General features: G+C 45.2%; 1 protein-coding gene across 8 annotated transcripts in view; it reads left to right on the top strand.

Annotated features, from left to right (window-relative positions):
* DOCK8 (dedicator of cytokinesis 8) overlaps positions 1–21,691 on the top strand; it is a 165,703-nt gene that overhangs the window by 15,888 nt on the left and 128,124 nt on the right. For all 8 annotated transcript variants that reach the window (XR_009558306.1, XR_009558305.1, XR_009558307.1 and 5 more), the window contains 6 exons: positions 4,858–5,033; positions 12,592–12,663; positions 15,013–15,136; positions 17,798–18,010; positions 19,596–19,681; positions 21,440–21,506. Coding sequence is in view for 5 of the 8 variants with exons in the window: in XM_060280050.1 (XP_060136033.1) it covers positions 4,858–5,033; positions 12,592–12,663; positions 15,013–15,136; positions 17,798–18,010; positions 19,596–19,681; positions 21,440–21,506 (738 nt within the window). In the remaining 3 variants the exon portion in view is untranslated. The remainder of the gene's footprint in view (positions 1–4,857; positions 5,034–12,591; positions 12,664–15,012; positions 15,137–17,797; positions 18,011–19,595; positions 19,682–21,439; positions 21,507–21,691) is intronic.

Below are 21,691 nucleotides of genomic sequence, written 5' to 3' on the forward strand. Positions count from 1 at the left end.
TGACTGTCCAGGCTTGTGTGGGTGTTTGTTTCTGGCTGTGACCTTGTTTGTTTCTGGCTGTGACCTTTCACCTAGAAGTGTGAGTCAGGAAGTTCAGGTGATTAGCTGTGGGCGGAGCTAGTCAGAGCTTGGAGTGCAGCGACTGAGGAAGGAGCAGAAGGTGAGCTGAGCTTGGGAGACACTCTGTAGGTTTTGTGGTTTTGTCTTTTGGGGCTGTGTGTGAGTAAGTTTGTGTGCTTATTTGTTTTCTTACTTGTTTGTGTGCTTGTGCTGGTTTTCTAGGGCTGCTGCCTCTTGGATTTGGGTGACTGTCCAGGCTTGTGTGGGTGTTTGTTTCTGGCTGTGACCTTGTTTGTTTCTGGCTGTGACCTTTCACCTAGAAGTGTGAGTCAGGAAGTTCAGGTGATTAGCTGTGGGCGGAGCTAGTCAGAGCTTGGAGTGCAGCAACTGAGGAAGGAGCAGAAGGTGAGCTGAGCTTGGGAGACACTCTGTAGGTTTTGTGGTTTTGTCTTTTGGGGCTGTGTGTGAGTAAGTTTGTGTGCTTATTTGTTTTCTTACTTGTTTGTGTGCTTGTGCTGGTTTTCTAGGGCTGCTGCCTCTTGGATCTGCCTCTTGGATCTGGGTGACCCATCTTTTTGACCTAGGGCAGCAAATCTCATACGTTTGTTAGGGGGGACCTAGGCCTCTTCCTCTTTCCCCCTTGACCTCAAGGTTTTCAAGATGGAGGTGGAGGGAACAACCATTGTCACCTGCAATTCCTGTGCAATGTTTGTTTTCTTGCCAAAGGATGTGGGTAGCTACACCTGCAACAATTGCAAGTTGGTTGCCCTACTGGAAAACAAGGTTGCCCTTCTGGAAGAGAAGGTGCAGCAGCTTCAGGGGCGTGTATCTACGCTCCAGAGAATTAAAGAGCTGGAGCTTTTCTTGGATGCAGCAGAGCACACTGTCTGCACCAAGGAGGAGACAGGGGATCTCCCTGAGGAGGAGGTCAGTTCCCCAACACAGCAGCCAGATGTATGGAGGAACGTGACTCATAGAAGTAGAAGGCCCAGGGATCGCTCTGAGTGCTTAGAATTACACAACCGTTTTGAAGTGCTCATGGAAGACGAGGAACAGACTCCACCTGAGGATCTCTCCCTCATCACAGTTGATGAGGAATATGAAGACGAGCAACCAAGTCAGTCCTCTGGAAATATGCAGGTAACCTTGGAAGGGACAGCACATAGAAGAATCCCAACCAAGCCTATGAAGAGGCGTGTAGTGGTGATTGGGGATTCCCTACTGAGGGGTACAGAAGCAGTGATCTGTGGGCCTGACAAGATGTCTCGAGAGGTGTGCTGTCTACCTGGGGCCAAGATCAAAGATGTAACAGAACGGCTGCAAGGAATCATAAAACCCACCGACAAATACCCCTTCCTTTTGGTGCATGTGGGAACCAATGACACTGCAAGCCATAGCTTACAGAAGATCAAAAATGATTATGAGGCTCTGGGCAGGAAGTTGAAGCAATTAGATGCACAAATTGTCATCTCTTCTGTCCTCCCAGTTGAACGACATGGCCCAGGGAGAGAGGGAAAAATAGGGGAAGTGAACAACTGGCTTCGCAAATGGTGCAAACAGGAACGGTTTGGATTCCTAGATCACGGTCTGCAGTTTCTTGAAGATGGACTTCTGGCAAGTGATGGACTGCACCTCACAAAAGTTGGGAGGAATGTTTTTGCCACAAAACTCAAAAACCTCATCAGGAGGGCTTTAAACTGACTTATGTGGGGGAGGGAGACAGTGGTCCTGAAGGTAGGAGTCTATCAAATGCTGAAGATGATCATCCAAATGTCAAGGACCAAATGGAGCAAGCAGCATGCAGACCTAGTGGTGGGACGAAAATATCCTTAAATAAGAGACATGGGGGAATGATCAACGGTCTTCAATGTCTGTATACTAATGCACAGAGCATGGGAAATAAACAAGATGAACTTGAGCTCTTGGTACAGCAAACTAAATATGACATAATAGGCATCACTGAAACCTGGTGGGATGAGTCTCATGACTGGAATGTAGTAATAGAGGGATACAATCTATTTAAGAGAAATAGACCAAACAGGAAAGGAGGAGGAGTAGCTTTATATGTTAGGGATATGTATACCTGTGAAGAGATCCAGGATTTAAAACTTCAAAGCCAAATTGAGAGTATCTGGGTCAAAATTAAGGGAGAGAAAAACAACAGTGATCTCATTGTGGGAGTTTACTATAGATCCCCAAGCCAAACTGAGGACACAGATGATGCCTTCCTGGAACAGATGGCCAAGCATTCCAAAGGAAGTGAGATAGTAGTAATGGGGGATTTCAACTATCCTGATATTTGTTGGATGTCAAACTCAGCCAAGAGCATAAGGTCGAACAGATTCCTCACTGGCCTTGCAGACAACTTCATTGTCCAGAAAGTGGGAGAAGCAACAAGAGGATCAGCCATTTTAGATCTGGTCCTAACCAATAGTGATGACTTGGTTAGTGGGGTAGAAGTGGCAGGATCATTAGGTGGGAGTGACCATGCTCTTCTGGAGTTTATTATCCAGCGGAAAGGAGCAACCAAGCATACTAAGGTCCAAATTCTAGACTTTAAGAAAGCCGACTTCAGAAAACTTAGGGAAACGCTGGGTGGAATCCCATGGACAGTAATACTAAAAGGGAAGGGAGTTCATGATGGTTGGGAGTTTGTTAAAAGGGAGATATTAAAAGCACAACTTCAGGCAATACCAATGAGACGGAAACATGGAAGGTGCCTAAAGAAGCCAGGCTGGCTATCTAAAGAACTTTTGACTGAGTTAAGATTTAAAAGGGATATGTACAAAAAATGGAAAAGGGGGGAAATCTCCAGAGAGGAATTCAAACATATAGCCAGCACGTGTAGAGACAAAGTCAGAAAAGCTAAAGCACAGAATGAACTCAGGCTCGCCAGAGAGGTTAAAAGCAACAAAAAGGGCTTTTATGGGTATGTCCGTAGCAAAAGGAAAAACAAGGAAACAGTGGGGTCACTCAGAGGAGAAGATGGTGAAATGCAAACAGGGGACAGAGAAAGGGCAGAACTCCTCAATGCCTTCTTTGCCTCTGTCTTCTCCAAGAAAGAAAACAACGCCCGACCTGAAGAATATGGAGCAGATGATTCAGCAGGGGAAACACAGCCCAGAATAAGTAAGGAGGTAGTACAAGAATACTTGGCTAGTTTAGATGTATTCAAGTCTCCAGGGCCAGATGAACTACATCCAAGAGTATTAAAAGAACTGGCAGAGGTGATTTCAGAACCACTGGCAATAATCTTTGAAAATTCCTGGAGAACAGGCGAAGTTCCAGCAGACTGGAGGAGGGCAAATGTTGTCCCTATTTTCAAAAAGGGGAAAAGAGAGGACCCAAACAATTACCGCCCAGTCAGCCTGACATCAATACCAGGAAAGATTCTAGAGCAGATCATTAAGCAAACAGTCTGTGAGCACCTAGAAAGAAACTCTGTGATCACTAAAAGTCAGCATGGGTTCCTGAAAAATAAGTCATGTCAGACTAATCTGATCTCATTTTTTGACAGAATTACAAGCCTGGTAGATGAAGGGAACGCTGTGGATGTAGCCTATCTTGATTTCAGCAAGGCCTTTGACAAGGTGCCCCATGATATTCTTGTAAAGAAGCTGGTAAAATGTGGGCTAGACAATGCTACCATTCAGTGGATTTGTAGCTGGATTACTGACCGAACCCAAAGGGTGCTCATCAATGGCTCCTCCTCATCCTGGAGAGTAGTGACTAGTGGGGTGCCACAGGGTTCTGTCTTGGGCCCAGTCTTGTTCAACATCTTTATCAATGACTTGGATGATGGGCTTGAGGGAATCCTGAGCAAGTTTGCAGATGACACCAAGTTGGGAGGGGTGGCTAACACCCCAGAGGACAGGATCACACTTCAGAATGACCTTAACAGATTAGACAACTGGGCCAAAGCAAACAAGATGAATTTTAACAAGGAGAAATGTAAAGTACTACATTTGGGCAAAAAAAATGAAAGGCACAAATACAGGATGGGAGACACCTGGCTTGAGAGCAGTACATGTGAAAAGGATCTAGGAGTTTTGGTTGACCACAAACTTGACATGAGTCAGCAGTGTGATGCAGCAGCTAAAAAAGCCAATGCAATTCTGGGCTGCATCAATAGGAGTATAGCATCTAGATCAAGGGAAGTAATAGTACCACTGTATTCTGCTCTGGTCAGACCTCACCTGGAGTATTGTGTCCAGTTCTGGGCACCACAGTTCAAGAAGGATACTGATAAGCTGGAACGTGTCCAGAAGAGGGCAACCAAAATGGTCAAAGGCCTGGAAACGATGCCTTATGAGGAACGGCTTAGGGAGCTGGGTATGTTTAGCCTGGAGAAGAGAAGGTTAAGGGGTGATATGATAACCATGTTCAAATATATAAAAGGATGTCATATAAAGGAGGGAGAAAGGTTGTTTTCTGCTGCTCCAGAGAAGCGGACACGGAGCAACGGATTCAAACTACAAGAAAGAAGATTCCACCTAAACATTAGGAAGAACTTCCTGACAGTAAGAGCTGTTCGGCAGTGGAATTTGCTGCCAAGGAGTGTGGTGGAGTCTCCTTCTTTGGAGGTCTTTAAGCAGAAGCTTGACAGCCATCTGTCAGGAATGCTTTGATGGTGTTTCCTGCTTGGCAGGGGGTTGGACTGGATGGCCCTTGTGGTCTCTTCCAACTCTATGATTCTATGATTCTATGATTCTATGATCCATAGTCATTGGCTGTACTTAGAACATTCCTCTATAAAAAAAGGTTATGAACCACTTGTTTCCATTTTGTAACATCTAGCCTCAGTTCTATGACGCAGTAGAACCAGTGGATTTTGAAGGTTTCCTAACAATGCAGCTGAATAACTTGGATTTGGAACTCCTGCAAGAACTTGGTGACTTTCCTGAAGATGATTTGGAGGTAGTCTTTACTCCGAAAGAGCACAGGACCTTGCAGCCATCATTGCCAGAAGAAGGGTATGGAAACAGGGATTACTTTTTAAACAAATTCCCAACAGGTTTGCAGCCCACCAGAGAGATAGTACACTTTCCGAGCTAAGAAGCATCTCCCCTTAACCATCAGGTGATGTGTAGAAGTGGGCTGTGAATACTCAGTGGCTTAGGGAATAGACTATTATTATTACCCTTGTTTGGGGCTTCACCCTGGTATTGAAAATATGTTCCAGGGAAACATCTGGGGAAGAAGGGCATGTACCGTATATTCCGGCGTATAAGACGACCCCCCAACTTTTCCAGTTAAAATATAGAGTTTGGGATATACTCGCCATATAAGACTACCCCTCTTCCAATGCACACTAAATAAAATTTTTAAAAGCATCAGATTTGATCTCAATATGGTACTGTTAATTTTAATTCAAATGCTTATGACATCAAACATGTAAACATAAAACCGTGCAAGTGGATTAAACTTTTCCTAATTCACTCTAAATTAATTTCCTAATTCACTCTGAAGCTGAAAGGAAGGTTAAGATAATAAACCTATGGGAGCTGCCATGCTGTTTGTTTTTTAAGGGGGAGCAGTGATCACAGTTACAACATTGAGGAATTTCTAGCCTTCTCAATGGCTGTACGTAGTAGGAGAGAGAGTGCTAGTAAGGGAGGGGAGCAGGAAGGATTAGATAGAGTGTGGAATGTGGGGGTGGGCAGGGCTTGTTGCCTTCACTTCTTCTTTTTTTCCATGGTCATTTGCTTTTAAAACAGTCCTCTCCTGTCAAGTATCTGTAAACTGGGGAGCCGAACCGGGGGGGGGGGTGGAGAGAGAAAGAGAGACTATGGAAAGGGGAAAAGATTATATAAATACTGTGTGGGTTGGGGATGTACTGCTTTGCTGAGTGCCCCCCCTCCTTCCCTCCCTCTCTTCTTCTTTTCCTCCCTGTGCTGAAACTCATACAGTATTTTCTAGCCGTTTTTGGGTGGGGAAGTGGGGTTGGAAACCTGGCAGGCTCTTAGATGAGGAAGAATGGGGAGCAGGGAGGCTGTTGTCTTAAAGGACAAGGGCGGGCATTTCAACCAGCTACAAGCACTCTGTACTGTGCTAAAGGGAAGCACCTTCGTGCTTCAGCTCTAGAAAGCGTTTTCCAGAAGTTGTTGAGAGATTGGAGAGAGAGGCGGAGATATCGAGGCAGGCAGAGCCAGTGAGATGGAACTATAGAGAGGAGAGCGGAGAGATCAAGGCAGGCAGAGTCAGCAAGAGGGAACCGAGCGCGCTTCTTCGCGTTCATACGGCCGCTGCCGTTTTTGAGCTCCCCCCACCGTATGCTGAGACTACAGATTCTTGTACCAGGTGTATAAGACGGCCCCCCAACTTTTGAAAAGATTTTCCTGGGTTCAAAAGCCGTCTTATACGCCGGAATATACGGTATTAAATTCTGTGGGCACATTACTGTATTTTTTCTGTGTATAACGCCCCCATGTATAAGATGCCCCCTATTTTGGGGACTCGAAATTGAGAAAATGAGGGGAGATTGCCCAGAGTTGTTGAGCAATCAGTCGTACGCCCTAATGCTGCAGCAGCAGCCAATCAACACCAGCTCTTGACACAGCCACCAATAACATGTCAAATAGTCGCTGACAGTCTCTGACTCGTGGCAGCAACCAATCCCACATCCTCCCTATGCACTATCCGTGTATAAGACTTGAATGGTGGTCGGGGTGCTGCGGGCAACACTAGGCTCTGTCCTTCTCTCCTTCCCTCCCTCCTTGGATGCCCTCTCGCATCTTGGCCTCCAAAGGCTTGCCCAGCTGTTCATTGCAGCAGCCCTGGCTACAAGCTCCCCAGGCGAATGGTGCCTCTGGGGCTGGTCAGGTGGTGCTGGGTGCAAGGAGCTGAGGCGGCCTTAGAGTAAGCAAGCAAGCAAGCAAGGAATGGAGGGAGCCCAGCCAGCCAGTCCGCCAGCCCTAGTGGGAGTCTGGGCAGGCGGGCAGGCACTGCATTGCCCTTTCTTGTGCTTGCTGGGAGCTGAGTGCCTGGTGCTGAAGGGGAGCCTTTCCCAGCCGCTGCTGCCACTGCTGCCTCCCAAGGTGAGTAAGGGGCTGGCCTCATGCTCACCTTTGGCCAGTCTCTGTTGGGCCACTCAGGCTGGGGACATCCTCTTCCCAGGCCCTGTGGGGCAGTGTGAGGAAGCCCCTCTCCTTGGAGCAGGGGAGGAGCAGGAGACCAGGCAGGGGGGGCACAAGTGGGCTCCTGAGCCCCACAGGGGTGCTGCAGAAATAATGTCGTTGGTCAAGGGAGCTGTGAACTCAAAAAAGTTGAGAACCTCTGCTTTTGGGGATTCACCCCTCAGCCAGCAAAGCTGCAGAGATTGCATTCTGAACTGGAATATCTGTGTGGGATGAAGGGAGAGATGCACTCATGTACTGTACTCAGATTTGAATGGATGTATAATTATCAGGATTTGGAGTGATGTATCGTCCTTACAAAAAGCAATAAGAGAGAGATTGGTACAGATGCTGTACTCCCCCCCCCTTCATGAAGCTAACAGCAGTTCCCTCTCCCTATCTCTCATACTGTGGAACCTCAGTTTTTGAACTTAATCCATTCCAGAAGACCATTCGAGTTCTGAAATGTTCGAAACCTGAAAACTCAACACAGAAGCCTCAATACAATAGGGAAACTCAAAATGGAAACTGCCTTGGAAGTTCGACTTTCGAGGCACATTTGAAAACAGAAGCATTTATTTCCGGGTTTACAGCGTTTGGGTTCCAAAACGTTCGTAAACGGAGACCTTTGAAAACCAAGGTTCCACTGTAAAAGCTAGCTGTTGTACCTCTCATTCTACCCACCCCTCCTTCAGAATTAGGAGCTATAAGAGAAATGATTTAGATTATTACACTGATGCCAACTGCATTGGCTGCCAATTAGTTTCTGAGTCCAGTTCAAAGTGCTGGTTTTGAAATATAAACCCACAGCTCAGGGCTGCCTCTCTCCATGTGAACCTACCTACCCAGACGCTGCAATCCTCATGTGAAGCCCTCCTTTGTGTGCCTCCTCCACGAGAGGCTTGGCTGGTGACAACACCAGAAAGGACCTTTTCTGCAGTGGCTCCCCATTTGTGGAATGCTCTCTCCAGGGAGGTTTGGCAGGCGCCTCCATTACATACCTTTAGGTGCCAGCAAAAATGTTCCTCTTTAACCTAGGCCTTTGGCTGACTGACATCAAATGTGTCGGGGGGGGGGGGTTATTATGTATTTTGTGTCTTTATCTTGTGTTTTATGCTGTGTACCTCCCTGAGATCTACAGCTGAAGGACAGTATACAAATCTAAATAAATAATTAAAATTTAAAAATAAGGACAGGATTAGACACCTTCTCCTAGAGTGCCACTGCCCTAATCTGAAAACATTTGCTTAGGGTTACTACCAGTAATTAAATCTTCCAAAAAATTATGTGGGGAGGAACCTAGTCCCAGTTCACATTTTACATAATGTATAGGCCTCAACCTGGATGTGGTACTTGAAGTGCCACAGTCAGCACATAAAAAAATCCCTTCTGGACCAGACCAAAAGTCCATATTCTCTCACAGTACACGCAATATGCCAGCAAGTTTGGAAAACTCAGCAATAGCCAGAGGATTGGAGAAGATCAGTCTACATCCAAATCCCAAAGAAGGGCAGTGCCAAAGAATGCTCGAATTGCTGCACAATTGCACTCATTTCACATGCTAGCAAATGCTTAAAATTCCACATGCTAGCAAATGCTTAAAATTTTACAAGGCAGGCTTAAGCAGTATGTGGACCAAGAACTCCCAGAAGTGCAAGTTGGACTTCGAAGGGGCAGAGGAACCAGAGACCAAATTGCAAACATGCACTGGATTATGGAGAAAGCTAGAGAGTTCCAGAAAAAGATCTACTTCTGCTTCATTGACTACGCAAAAGCATTTGACTGTGTCGACCACAGCAAACTATGGCAAGTTCTTAAAGAAATGGGAGTGCCTGATTATCTCATCTGTCTCCTGAGAAATCTCTATGTGGGACAAGAAGCTACAGTTAGAACTGGATATGGAACAACTGAGTGGTTCAAAATTGGGAAAGGAGTACGACAAGGTTGTATATTGTCCCCCTGCTTATTTAACTTATATGCAGAATTCATCATGCGAAAGGCTGGACTAGATGAATCCCAAACCGGAATTAAGATTGCCGGAAGAAATATCAACAACCTCAGATATGCTGATGACACAACCTTGATGGCAGAAAGTGAGGAGGAATTAAAGAACCTTTTAATGAGGATGAAAGAGGAGAGCGCAAAACATGGTCTGAAGCGCAACATCAAAAAAACCAAGATCATGGCCACTGGTCCCATCACCTCCTGGCAAATAGAAGGGGAAGAAATGGAGGCAGTGAGAGATTTTACTTTCTTGGGCTCCATGATCACTGCAGATGGTGACAGCAGTCACGAAATTAAAAGACGCCTGCTTCTTGGGAGAAAAGTAATGACAAACCTAGACAGCATCTTAAAAAGCAGAGACATCACCTTGCTGACAAAGGTCTGTATAGTTAAAGCTATGGTTTTCCCAGTACAGTAGTGATGTATGGAAGTGAGAGCTGGACCATCAAGAAGGCTGATCGCCGAAGAATTGATGCTTTTGAATTATGGTGCTGGAGGAGACTCTTGAGAGTCCCATGGACTGCAAGAAGATCAAACCTATCCATTCTGAAGGAAATCAGTCCTGAGTGCTCAGTGGAAGGACAGATCCTGAAGCTGAGGCTCCAATACTTTGGCCACCTCATGAGAAGAGAAGACTCCCTGGAAAAGACCCTGATGTTGGGAAAGATCACAAGGAGAAGGGGATGACAGAGGACGAGATGGCTGGACAGTGTCCTTGAAGCTACGAACATGAGTCTGACCAAACTGCGGGAGGCAGTGGAAGACAGGAGTGCCTGGCGTGCTCTGGTCCATTGGGTCACGAAGAGTTGGACAATACTAAACGACTAAACAACTACATAGGATTTGGTTGCAATAACCCTATAAATAATTCCATGTCTGGCATGAGAAACTGTGCTAGTAGCTAAGTGCAGAGCTAAAAGTCCAAACCACCTTTGATGCAAGTACATTTTTAAATACCTGACATTGAAACTTTAATGACAGCATTTCGTATGCAACAATTTGCCCTTGTAAAAAGATTGGTCAGCAGACTCCAGTGTAGTTCAGATATTCAAAAGCAGGTATGGCTGGACAGAGATAGAGACTTTACATTGCAGAGATCACAGGTATCTTGCAGGGAGCCAGTCTATGGTATTCCTGCAGCTTTCCTATTAAATTGGAAGTCTCTCACAATAACAGCACCTTCCAGAATCAGTACAGTGGCAGCTCTGGTTACAAACGTAATTAGTTCCGGAGGTCCGTTCTTAACTTGCAGTACCACTTTGGCTAACGGGGCCTCCCGCTGCACCGCTGACACGCCATTTCTGTTCTCATCCTGAGGTAAAGTTCTTAACCCGAGGTACTACTTCTGCGTTAGCAGAGTCTTTAACCTGAAGTGTTTGTAACCTGAAGTGTTTGTAACCTGAAGTGTTTGTAATCCGAGGTACCACTGTATTCTAAACGGGCTATAAATATTCTGAAATATTTGAATCTGAGGGTTTCCACACAGGCCTGGTACATCAGCAACAGAGGATGCAGATGGAAGCTGGACTGCGATCCATTTCAGATACTGTAGGAATTATCACTGTTCACTATTGATTTAGGAAACCAATGAAAACATTTTGAAATTCACTTTGAGTGAGAGTTTGGCACTCTGCTGACACCTAGTGGTCTTTTCCTGCTGCTATATTGACACATGCAAGCATCTGCCACACATGAGCCACTCACTTCATTTGAGCTCTGTATTAATAGAGCTGCTCCCTCCTCTATCCACTAATCACTATATTCTCTTTTCACTATATCATGGGTGGGACAGAGTGAGAATGTAATTTTAATCTACTTGTGCTTTGGAGAGAAATTAAGAAGTTATGGATGAAGCTGACCAGCCCTGCATTTTGACATTTGCTGAGTTACCCATTACTGTACTGCAAAGATCAGGAATGGGCAACTCAGCCAATTAAGTACTTAGCAGGTGCAATGTTCCCCCCTGGCCAAATATAAGAGTGAACAGATGAAAATGCCTAATGCTTAGTCTCTTTGTTGGTCTGTCTTATTCCGCTTAGTGCTGCCTCCTTTCCAGATGTTGCTGCATCTATAGCTCCTGCCCTCCCTGACCACTGGCCATGTTGGTCAGGGACTGCTGGAAGTTGGAGTGGGAGGGCACCTAGAGGGCACCAGGCTGGGGAAGGTTACAGAACCTGATCCTTTCAAACCTAAGGAGCCTGCAGAATCAGGCCAATGGTCCATCTAGTCCAGCAGCCAAAGCCACAAGCAGGACCGGAGCACAAGAGCTCCCTCCCCTCCTGTGGTTTCAGCAACTGGGATTCCCAAGGAAACTGCCTCCGAACATCATGGCTAGTAGCCACAAATAGCAAAGACCAAGAGCATCACTTAACATTTCCTCCTTCCAGGCTTGAGATAAATGAATTCTTATCTCATTTGAGGGACACAGGTGGTGCTGTGGCCTAAACCAGTGAGCCTCTTGGGCTTGCAGATCGTAAGGTCAACAGTTCAAATCCACACAACCAGCTCCTGCCAACCTAGCAGTCTGAAAGCATCCCAGCACAAGTAGATAAATAGGTCCCACTGCGGCAGGAAGGTAAACAGTGTTTCCATGTGCTCTGGCGTCCTTCACAGTGTCCCGTGTGCCAGACGTGGTTCGGTCATGCTGGTCACGTGACCCAGAAAATCTGTCTGCAGACAAACAGCGGCTCCCTCAGCCTGAAAGCGGAGATGAACACCATATCCCATAGTTGAATTCAACCAGACAACTGTCCAGGGGTCCTTTAGCTTTTTTACTTTTATCTCATTTGAGTCAGAATGCATTCTCCCTCCACTCCAATTTTTCCACTCCAATAAGACCAATCATTTAGTCTTCTGCTGTTCCTCACTTCACTGGCTGGAGATAGTATGGATTATTTTTTTGAGTTTAAACAACATACTCCTTTAAAAAATGATATTTGTATTTGTGTGGTTTATTATTTGACTTTGTATGGTTTGTTCCTTTTTAGCTATAATTCAGGGATGGGGAACCTTTTTGAACCCAAGGACCACATCCTCTTCTGGACCATGTTTGAGTGGGGGCAGTTGCCGATGGGGGATGGGGCCAGAACAAGAAGCAGGCAAAGGAACAAATGTAAATTTTACATTTGTAATGGTAGGCAATTTCTACACACACTCGCACACTCCTCAGTATCTTCCTTGCAGACAAGCTAGGGGCATACTCAGAGTTTAAAGATGCATTTTGACCAGGCCAACATTAGGGTAAATTAGGGCTGTTGAGGGCTGTGACTTGGAGACAGTTATGAAGGCTAAATAGAGAAATTTAGCAGGTTGTGTTTGGCCCCCACGCCTGGAGTTCCCCATTCATATTCCTAAAAAATAAGTTGTGCATTGTAATTAGCTATGCATATTAATATTCTTGTACCCTCTCCAGGGCTGAATTGGATCCACATGTCCGGGATTGTATTCAGACCTATATTCGTGACTGGCTGATAGTGAATCGAAAGTAAGTGTCACATTTGCAGCAAAGAGTCTAAACAATTATTTTAAATATTTTTTCTTTCCAGAGGAATATTAACATTTTTTGTTTTGACTAGTCCCTTAACTTGTCAAGAGGTAGGATTAGTCTCTCACTAGATATTCTCACTGGCAACTAGAAGGAGGAAGGACCATAGCTCAGTGGTGGAGCATTTGCTTTGCAGGCAGAAGGTCCCAGGATCGATCCCCAGCATCTCCAGGCAGGGCTGGGGGGGGGGGACACTCTTGCCTGAAACCCTGGAGAGCAGCTGCCAGTCAGAGCAGGTAGTGCTGAGCAAAGATGAACCATTAGTCTGACTCAGTATAGGGCAACTTCCAATGGCATGGCATAATTTTGACGGTTATTTGCCCACCACATGAGAACAATTCTCAGACATTATAGCTTCATAATTAAAACTCTCTAGCCCTCTTGTCTTTAATGCTGTGTAGTTAAGACAGTTTCCCAAGCAAGGTCCTGCCCAAGGAGAACAGGGAAGGCAAGGAAGGTGCTTTAGAGCTTCGCTTTTCATTCTCAGTCAACTGGCAAACAATTAAAATGCAATATATTAAAAGACAACCATCAGTTGTGTTTACTTTTTACTCTCCAAAAATGTAATAAAAAGTGTCTCTGTGATCAACAATTGCATGACCTCCAAAATTTATCTGATGAAAATAGGGACTTCCCATTCCATAATGATAATTTTAGTATTTATATCCCACACATCTTACTGGGTTGCCCCAGCCTCTCTGGGCAGCTTTCAACGTATATAATAACATAAGAAAACATTAAACACTTTAAAAAAAAACCTATACAGAATTGTCTTCAGATGACTCGGGGGGTCGAATTTCTCCATACCCTGCAACATTTCTCCAATAAAATGGGGACATCATAAGGAAAAGTGGGACATTCTAGGATCAAATCAGAAACTTGGATGGCTTCTCTAAATCAGGGATGTCCCTGGAAAATAGGGACACTTGGAGAGTCTGCAATTGTTTATTGTGGCATATTTGTTATGCAAGACAACAAAGCATTTCAGTGTATTGCTGTTGCTTTGGAAAGAAAGGAACCTGAATTAATCAACATGGTGTTACTTAGTAGGCGTGGCTGCAAAAAGGTGTTTTCTCAAAAAATGAAAGTGGCTCTGGTCTGGTCTATGGGGACACACATGGAGAGTCTTGGGTTTCAGTCTAGCAGTAAATTAAGCTGCTTGTAGCAGAATCTCAATAAAGGGCAGAATCTATCATGTTTAAGGGTGTACTATGGGACCTAGGGGGGACGCAGGTGGTGCTGTGGTCTAAACCACAGAGCCTAGGGCTTGCTGATCAGAAGGTCGGTGGTTTGAATCCCCACGACAGAGTGAGCTCCCGTTGTTCGGTCCCAGCTGCTGCCAACCTAGCAGTTCGAAATCACGTCAAAGTGCAAGTAGATAAATAGGTACGGTGCAGTGAGAAGGTAAACGGTGTTTCCGTGTGCTTCTCTGGTTCGCCAGAAGCAGCTTTGTCATGCTGGCCACATGACCCAGAAGCTGTCTGCGGACAAACGCCGGCTCCCTCGGCCTATAGAGCGAGATGAGCGCGCAACCCCAGAGTCGGTCACGACTGGACCTAATGGTCAGGGGTCCCTTTACCTTTATGGGACCTAGAGCTACAGGCAGGTAGTTCTGGTGAACCTGCAGTGGAGACGGGCAGAACTAAGAGGGGCTGCCATGTGGCATGGGATAAGTGAGTTTGGCTGGTAGGTTCAGATGATCCTACTTATGGCCTTAATAGAGCCCTGCATGGAAGCAAACATTAGAAAGTCTAGAGATTTAGAGTGGTAACTAGGCCAGAAGTAAGACTAGATACAACCAAAGCAGTGGCAGTAGTCTCTTGGTGGCTTCTGCTGGAACACACATTGTGGCTGGGTAAGTTATACATTGAAGGGAGACCATTGTAAGGGCAGTGGCTGTGTTGTATCGCTCCACATGCCATATACTTCTGCCTCTGACCATTCTGAGATGTCCTTGCCCAAAACTTCATAGCAAATTACCTGTTTATTTGAGCGACTTTTGGAGCGGGGCATTCTTCTGATGAACAATATAAATATAAATATAAACATGGAATATCCTTTGTAATCTGCTTTAATTTGAACTTCATAATAAGGATATGGCATTTCAGTATATTATGATAAATTTATATTCCATTTAAATTTATTTTCCATTATGTTAATTCATTAGACTGGCACTATTGTATGGATGCCATGATATTTCAGCTGAACTTATTTATTTGATAGTGATCGTGCTTTCATCCCCCCCCCCATTTTTATTGAAATCTAACTTGCTATTTTTTATTCTTTAAGAAACCAAGGAAGTAATGAGACAGGCATCTTAACAAAAAGGGGATCCAGGAGCGATTTCCACAAGTCCCTTCAGAAGCAAACATTTGAATCTGAAGTTTTAGATGACAGTGATTCAAATTATCAGGTATTTTCCTTTGAGATAGCTTCTGGCCTGGGCTGAACAGGGAAGAGGGGTGGAACTAGCAGCAGCAGCAGCAGCAGCAGCAGCAGCAGCAGCAGCAGCAGCAGCAGCAGCAGCAGCAGCAGCAGCAGCAGCAGCAGCATTTATTTATACCCTGCCCATCTGTCTGGGTTTCCCCAGCCACTCAGGGCAGCTCCCAACTAATTGCATTCTTGCCCGCTACATACCAAATATGTATTTGGTACATTAGGCACACTAGATATTTAATTCATCACTTGCTCATTGGTAAATATAATGACTCTAAAGGGCAAATCACTTGTAATTTTTAATATTGTTGCACGACACCCCAATCTCCAAGTGATGTGAGATTCCAGGGGTTCCAGGCGCTTACGCAGCGATTGTGTTTCCTTTGGGGAATGAGAGACAGTGGAGACTGGTATCTTTGTTATATATGATCCATTTACACCTGTATATAACATGAGCCTACAACTGGGGTAGGCAACCTAAGGCCCGGGGGCCGGATGTGGCCCAATCACCTTCAAAATCTGGCCTGCGGATGGTCCAGGGATCAGCGTGTTTTTACCGGTACATGAGTAGAATGTGCCCTTTTATTTAAAATGCATCTCTGGGTTATTTGTGGGGCATAGGAATTCGTTCATTGTTTCCTTCAAAATATAGTCTGGCCCCCCACATGGTCTGAGGGACAGTGGACCGGCCCACGGCTGAAAAAGGTTGCTGACCCCTGGCCTACAATGTAGAGGTTCACAGCATTAACACCCCAAAAGGGTCTTGTTTCTTCCATTGCTGCAGCCTTGGATTCAAACAGAAATCAAATATCCTCTTTCCAGCTTGCTGCTTTTTGTCTAGGTCACATCACTGCCACAATTCTTTACTACTCTAAACTCTGACTTTATCTGTTGAAGGAGGAGGACCCACGCATTTGTCATCTCACACCAAACCCCTTAATAGCCCATCACCTCACCAGGAAATTAGCTTGACTTGATTAGATTTTAATACTTAGAGGGATCTGGCACCCCCCCCCCCCAAAACCCTCATAAGCTGAGCTTTTTTAAAGCCACTGGAACTCAATTCTAGCATCTCTCAGTTGGGCACCATTGTCATTATACCGTGTTTCCCCTTTTTTAAGACACCGTCTTATAACTTTTTTTCCTCAAAAAACACAGGGTGGCTTACTTTCGGTGGGATGTCTTCTTCTTCTTCTTCTTCTTCTTCTTCTTCTTCTTCTTCTTCTTCTTCTTCTTCTTCTTCTTCTTCTTCTTATTACAGGTATGGTTTTTACGGCTCAGGGCACTGCTGGGCTCTCTTGAGTGCTCAGCGCTGCAGCAGCCACCGGTTCCGGGTGGCGGGGCGGCAGGCGTCCTTGGCCGGGCCAGGCGGTGGCCGCTGGCTCAGGCCCTCTGCCCGCCGCTGCAGGGCACTCCAAGCTCCTTGGCCGGGCCAGGCAAGGAAGAAGCAGTGAGCCCAGCGGTGGCGGCAAGCACGGAAGCGGCAGGGACGGCGGTGGACGAGAAGGCGGAGCGTGGGGATGCAGCCAGCAAGGCGGGAGCACAATCAGCTGCTAAGTGGAGCTCTTGGAGCGCCACTTCACAGCTGATGGCGCTCCTGCAGTGCCGGCCGCATGGAGTGACTCTGTGAGTGGAGGTGCCTGTGGGGGTTGGTTTCCGCAGCACGGAAGTATGGCTTATTTGGGGGGTATGTCTTATATTTCTCAAATGCTTTAAAACCCTGCCATGGCTTACTTTATGACTATGTATTAAAAAAGGGGAAACGGTAAGAGAACAAGGGAGGCATTCACGGTGAGTTCCAGCACCTCTTTTTCTAGAAAAATAGCACTGTTCATAGCAATATGAACCCAAAGCCCATCTTGATCCATGTGTGGCTTCTTGCATACAACTGGGGAGAGGGCATTTCACATGACAATGCTTTCCATGTGACTGGCTCTCCAGATGCCCCAGTGATTTCCCCCCTGAAATATCAGTGCCCCCTTCCCTTTTCCAGTAAAGGTTGCAGCTCATAAATCTCACCAGAGCTTCAACCCTATCTTTCATTTTTTGGTTACAGGTAGGTAGCCGTGTTGGTCTGGATCGAAGTAAAATAAAAAAATTCCTTCAGTAGCACCTTAAAGACCAACTAAGTTTTTAGCACCTTAAAGACCAACTAAGTTTTCCCATTTCACTGTATCTGAAGAAGTGTGCATGCACACGAAAGCTCATACCAAAATAAAAACTTAGTTGGTCTTTAAGGTGCTACTGAAGGAATTTTTTTATTTCATTTTTTGAAAATAATAATAATAATAATAATAATAATAATAATAATAATAATAATGAAATAAAGAGAAAGGAGAAACCATGTCACCTTTTCTTTACCCCCCACCCCCCACCCCAAAGTTATTAGAATTCAATCACTTCTCTTGTGAGAACCCAAACTCCTGCCCATTTTTTGCAGGGGAGAAATGATCCCACAAAAATGAAGGGGGCGATATTTGGCTTGGCCTTAGTCTATCAATATCATCTGTTACTTGTTTTGGGGAATAGTTATTTCAAAGGTATTGCAGTGAGTTGAAGAAGAATTATGGCAGAGAAATACTGAGTATCTTTAACATCTGTGAACTAAAGTGATGAATGATGTTGCCCTCTTGAGCAGACTGCTCCCAGGCATTTAAAAGTCCTCTGTGATGACTCCAGTCGAGCCACACTGACCTCGGGGGACTTTGACCTGCGCAGCCTACAGCCAGATGCTCGCCTGGCAGACCTGTTGCAGCCCATTAGTGTAGAAGACCTTCGGAGGCAAAATGAGGAGCGACGACAAGCCAACAGGCCTGCAGAACTATTTGCACTGTATCCCACTATAGATGAGGTGAGCCACAAATCTGCATTGCGCAGTTGCATGCTTAACAAGGAAATATCTCACAAAGAATTCAGATTCAAACAAGAGTTGTGAGCTTTCCTCAGTCTGTTTCCCCCAAAACATCTCACCATTGTGCTTTGCTTGCTGTCTCTGTGTCGACCCCATTATGTTAGCGCAGGCTTTGCCAACCTGGTCATGCCAGATGTTTTGGGATACAACTTCTAGCATCCCCAGCCAGAGCACCAGGTTGGCAGAGGCTGTAGAAAGGCAACATGCTCTTAGAATGTGTCTCTGTTGGTGCAGCTATGGTTGAATTGAAACAGTAGCATGACACAATGTGATGTTTAAGAGGAACCAACTCAGGTTGACAGCAGCTCTACATGCTCTTGTCACTTAGGTAAGCTTAGACTCTGAATTTAATATGTTTTTTGGGGGGAGTTTCTTTCTATAGTAACATTCTTTGCTTCACTTACTTCAAAAATGTCCTGCATTTGGGGACCCTCCTTCTCATGATGCGGAATAGAGCCTTGGATATCTTCTCCAAAGAGTGCAACTATTTGGAACAGATAGTACATCTTACCATGACTGCATAGGGGGAATATGTGTCACACACAGATCCCACAGGCTGGAAGTGTGCCAAGTGTATCCAGTAAATAACCTCAACCTGTGGAAAACCAGAACCTCAGACAAAGCCTGAATTGTGGCTTTTTGCCATGATACTGAATGGGGAGCTCAGATGATCATGCAGCCAGATTCACTCCAACTTCAATGAGAGCTAATTAAAAGTTGCCATTCCACAATCAAATGAAAGCCTGTTATGGCCTTGTTTTGCTTACTTTGCTTAGGTTTCATGTGCAGATATCTCATCCTTTCATTAGAACTGGAAGGGCTTGTGAGGTGGGTTGGCATTTCCGACTTCAGCTGAAGGAATACATTAAAGGGATTAGCATGTGAGTTATAAAATAAATTAAAAGGATGAATGACTTTGCTCCAACTTGTTCATGGCAGACTTGTTGGTCGAATTGCCTGAAGCATTTAGTTTGGGAGATCTGTAAGTGAATCTTACTGAATGTTACCAAACTAAGTCATGCACAGTCAAGAGTAGAGAGCCTTTTCAGACGGAGGACCTATTCTGCTCTTGGAAACATTCCAAGTGTCACATGCCAGGCCAGTGGCAAAATTAAGGCTGGAGGTTTCCCACCCCCTTCTCAGAGGAGACCCATTGAAATCAATGGACTTAAGTTACTTGCATTCGTTGATTTCAGTGGCTCTGCTTTGGATATGATTTAGTTGGATATCACCCTAGTTGTTTTGTGTGCAGCCTGGGTTACGTCTGCTTTTGTTGGGACTGATAACACAGAAGCATCATAAATAGTCGGATCAAAAAGAACGGTTCCCAGGGCCGGCTCTAGGTAGAGTCCCGGTGGTGCGGTGTGCCAGGGCGCCGGGCCGGTAGGTGGGGCGCTGTGCGGCAAACATGCTTCACCCTGCAAGTGCGGGGGTTGGGGCGCCAGAGCGATCTCCGCCCCTCAGCGCCAGGGCGCCCAACCTGCTCGAGACTGCCCTGACGGTTCCATAATGTGTTTGTTAATAGGAGGATGCTGTGGAAATACGACCGGTGCCTGAGTGCCCCAAGGAATATCTGGGCAATAGGATATTGGTGAAAGTACAGACTCTGAAGTAAGTATCTATGCAACTTCTGGTCCCACAGGGCATGTTTTCACATTTGGACATTGTTCCATCATGTTACCTTTACCTTCGGAGGTTGAGGTTACACCTGCACATGCAGCAGAATGAGGTGGGACACTTCTGAGATGATAGAGGACTCTGCAACTTCAGCCTGCAGATGTGAGATCATATTGGTAGATTCTTCCCTTATTTACCTTTTTTTAGGCAAAAAGAAAATTACCCATAGCAGATCAGTGAGAGGACAGGTCTTGAACTTTTCTCTCTAACATGGTAGTCTTTTGCTTGTGTGAAATGTTTCTGATTCTCTCACAGTCAGTACACCATCTACAGAGGTAGCCTCCTGAAATATTTACCCATCTAGTATTTTGCAAACCTTGTCTCTACTTCAGGATATTTTTAAAAACCTTCTCCTGCCTTAGTTTAACTGAAGTTTTCTTTTGTTTTGAAGGCCAAGAAGAGGGGAGAAATCTGCTTTTTTCTGCTGGATTGAAAATGATAATACCATATTGGCCTGAATATAAGCCACATCCCCCCCCCCCCCAAAAAAAATTTCTGTCCATGAAAAGTTAAAGTGCGGCTTAAATTTGTGAACTTACAAAAATTGGCTTTTATGATATCGCTGCTGAAACAGACATATGGTAAAATGGAATGGGTGTGAGTGCCTGCGGAATTTTAAGGGATTTAAAGGGATTTTAAGGGAGTGCCTGCGGAATTTAAGGGAGCGGCTCATATTCGGCCCCCATATGGAAAAATTGCCAAAATGCACCAATAATAGTGAACAAGTAATAGTAACCCATATATTCCTCTTGATATTGTCACTGACAACCATTTTGCTCATACCTGACAAAGTGCTCTTCTTTTTAAAAATGGAACAAATTTAAGCTAACAAAGACCAAATGTACAGTAATCTCAAATGCTATTTTACTATGGCAGAAGTCAAAATGTAGTAGAGTGATAATCAAATCTCAGATTTTATCATCATCTGCCAGGGACTGGATTTAAGGTGGTGGTGGGGAGATTGAGGAGACCGCCCCCCTCCTCCTGAAACTTCCAGAGAAGAGGAAGGCAGTCTTGATTTGCAGCAGAGGTTTGAGGAAGATCACAGCTCAGAGACAGGCAAACAGAAGAGTTGGGATAAGAGAAGAGGGAGACAGAGACAGCAGCCAGCTGCCATGTTGTTACTGAAGAGTATAGCTGACCCCCCTTCTCCTAGAACTCGGCATTTGTTAAGAGTGTGAGAGCAAAAGATGCAGAGAGAGTTGGCCTTAGGCAGACTAGGAAGGGAGGGGGGAGGAACTCAGTTGGAGCAACACCATTAATTTATTTGTCGCACCGTGAGGATTAAATAAACTCATTAGTAAGGCCTCTCTTTGTTATTCCCTACTTCTTGCTGCCACCAGGGGAGGGATAGAATTCCCCGAGGCTGACATCATCATCTACAGTTGGTCATAGGCAGAAATAGCCAGGTCTCTTTCCCCAAGGAGCTTACAGTGTAAAATGGACAGTGGAGAAAAACGGAAAGAAGGAGAGAGATGGGTCGGAAGTGAAGAATATGCAAAGCACATACACTTAAAACTTGATTAGAGTAGGGAAGGAGGATTAAAGGGACAAGCCAGAACTTGAGTTAAATTAATGTTGCCAGTGCCCATATACTGCACATTAACCCTTGTGTTGTGTTGTGTTTTGTTTTGTTTACATGTGCCAAATGTGCCTAGTTATTTATCAGTGCCCCATCTTTTCCTGTTTCAGATTTGAGATAGAAATTGAGCCATTATTCGCAAGCTTAGCCCTCTATGATATAAAAGAAAGGAAAAAGGTAAGAGTGCAGATGAACAAAGCCCAAGGGTAATGATAAAACAATGTAAACAATGTGAAAGCCAGTGTGGTGTAGTGGTTAAGAGCGGTAGACTTGTAATCTGGGGAACTGGGTTCGAGTCTCCGCTCCTCCACATGCAGCTGCTGGGTGACCTTGGGCTAGTCACACTTCTTTGAAATCTCTCA

Source organism: Zootoca vivipara, chromosome 11 (genome assembly GCF_963506605.1).
Source record: "Zootoca vivipara chromosome 11, rZooViv1.1, whole genome shotgun sequence".
In the NCBI taxonomy this organism is placed as follows: Eukaryota; Metazoa; Chordata; class Lepidosauria; order Squamata; family Lacertidae; genus Zootoca; species Zootoca vivipara.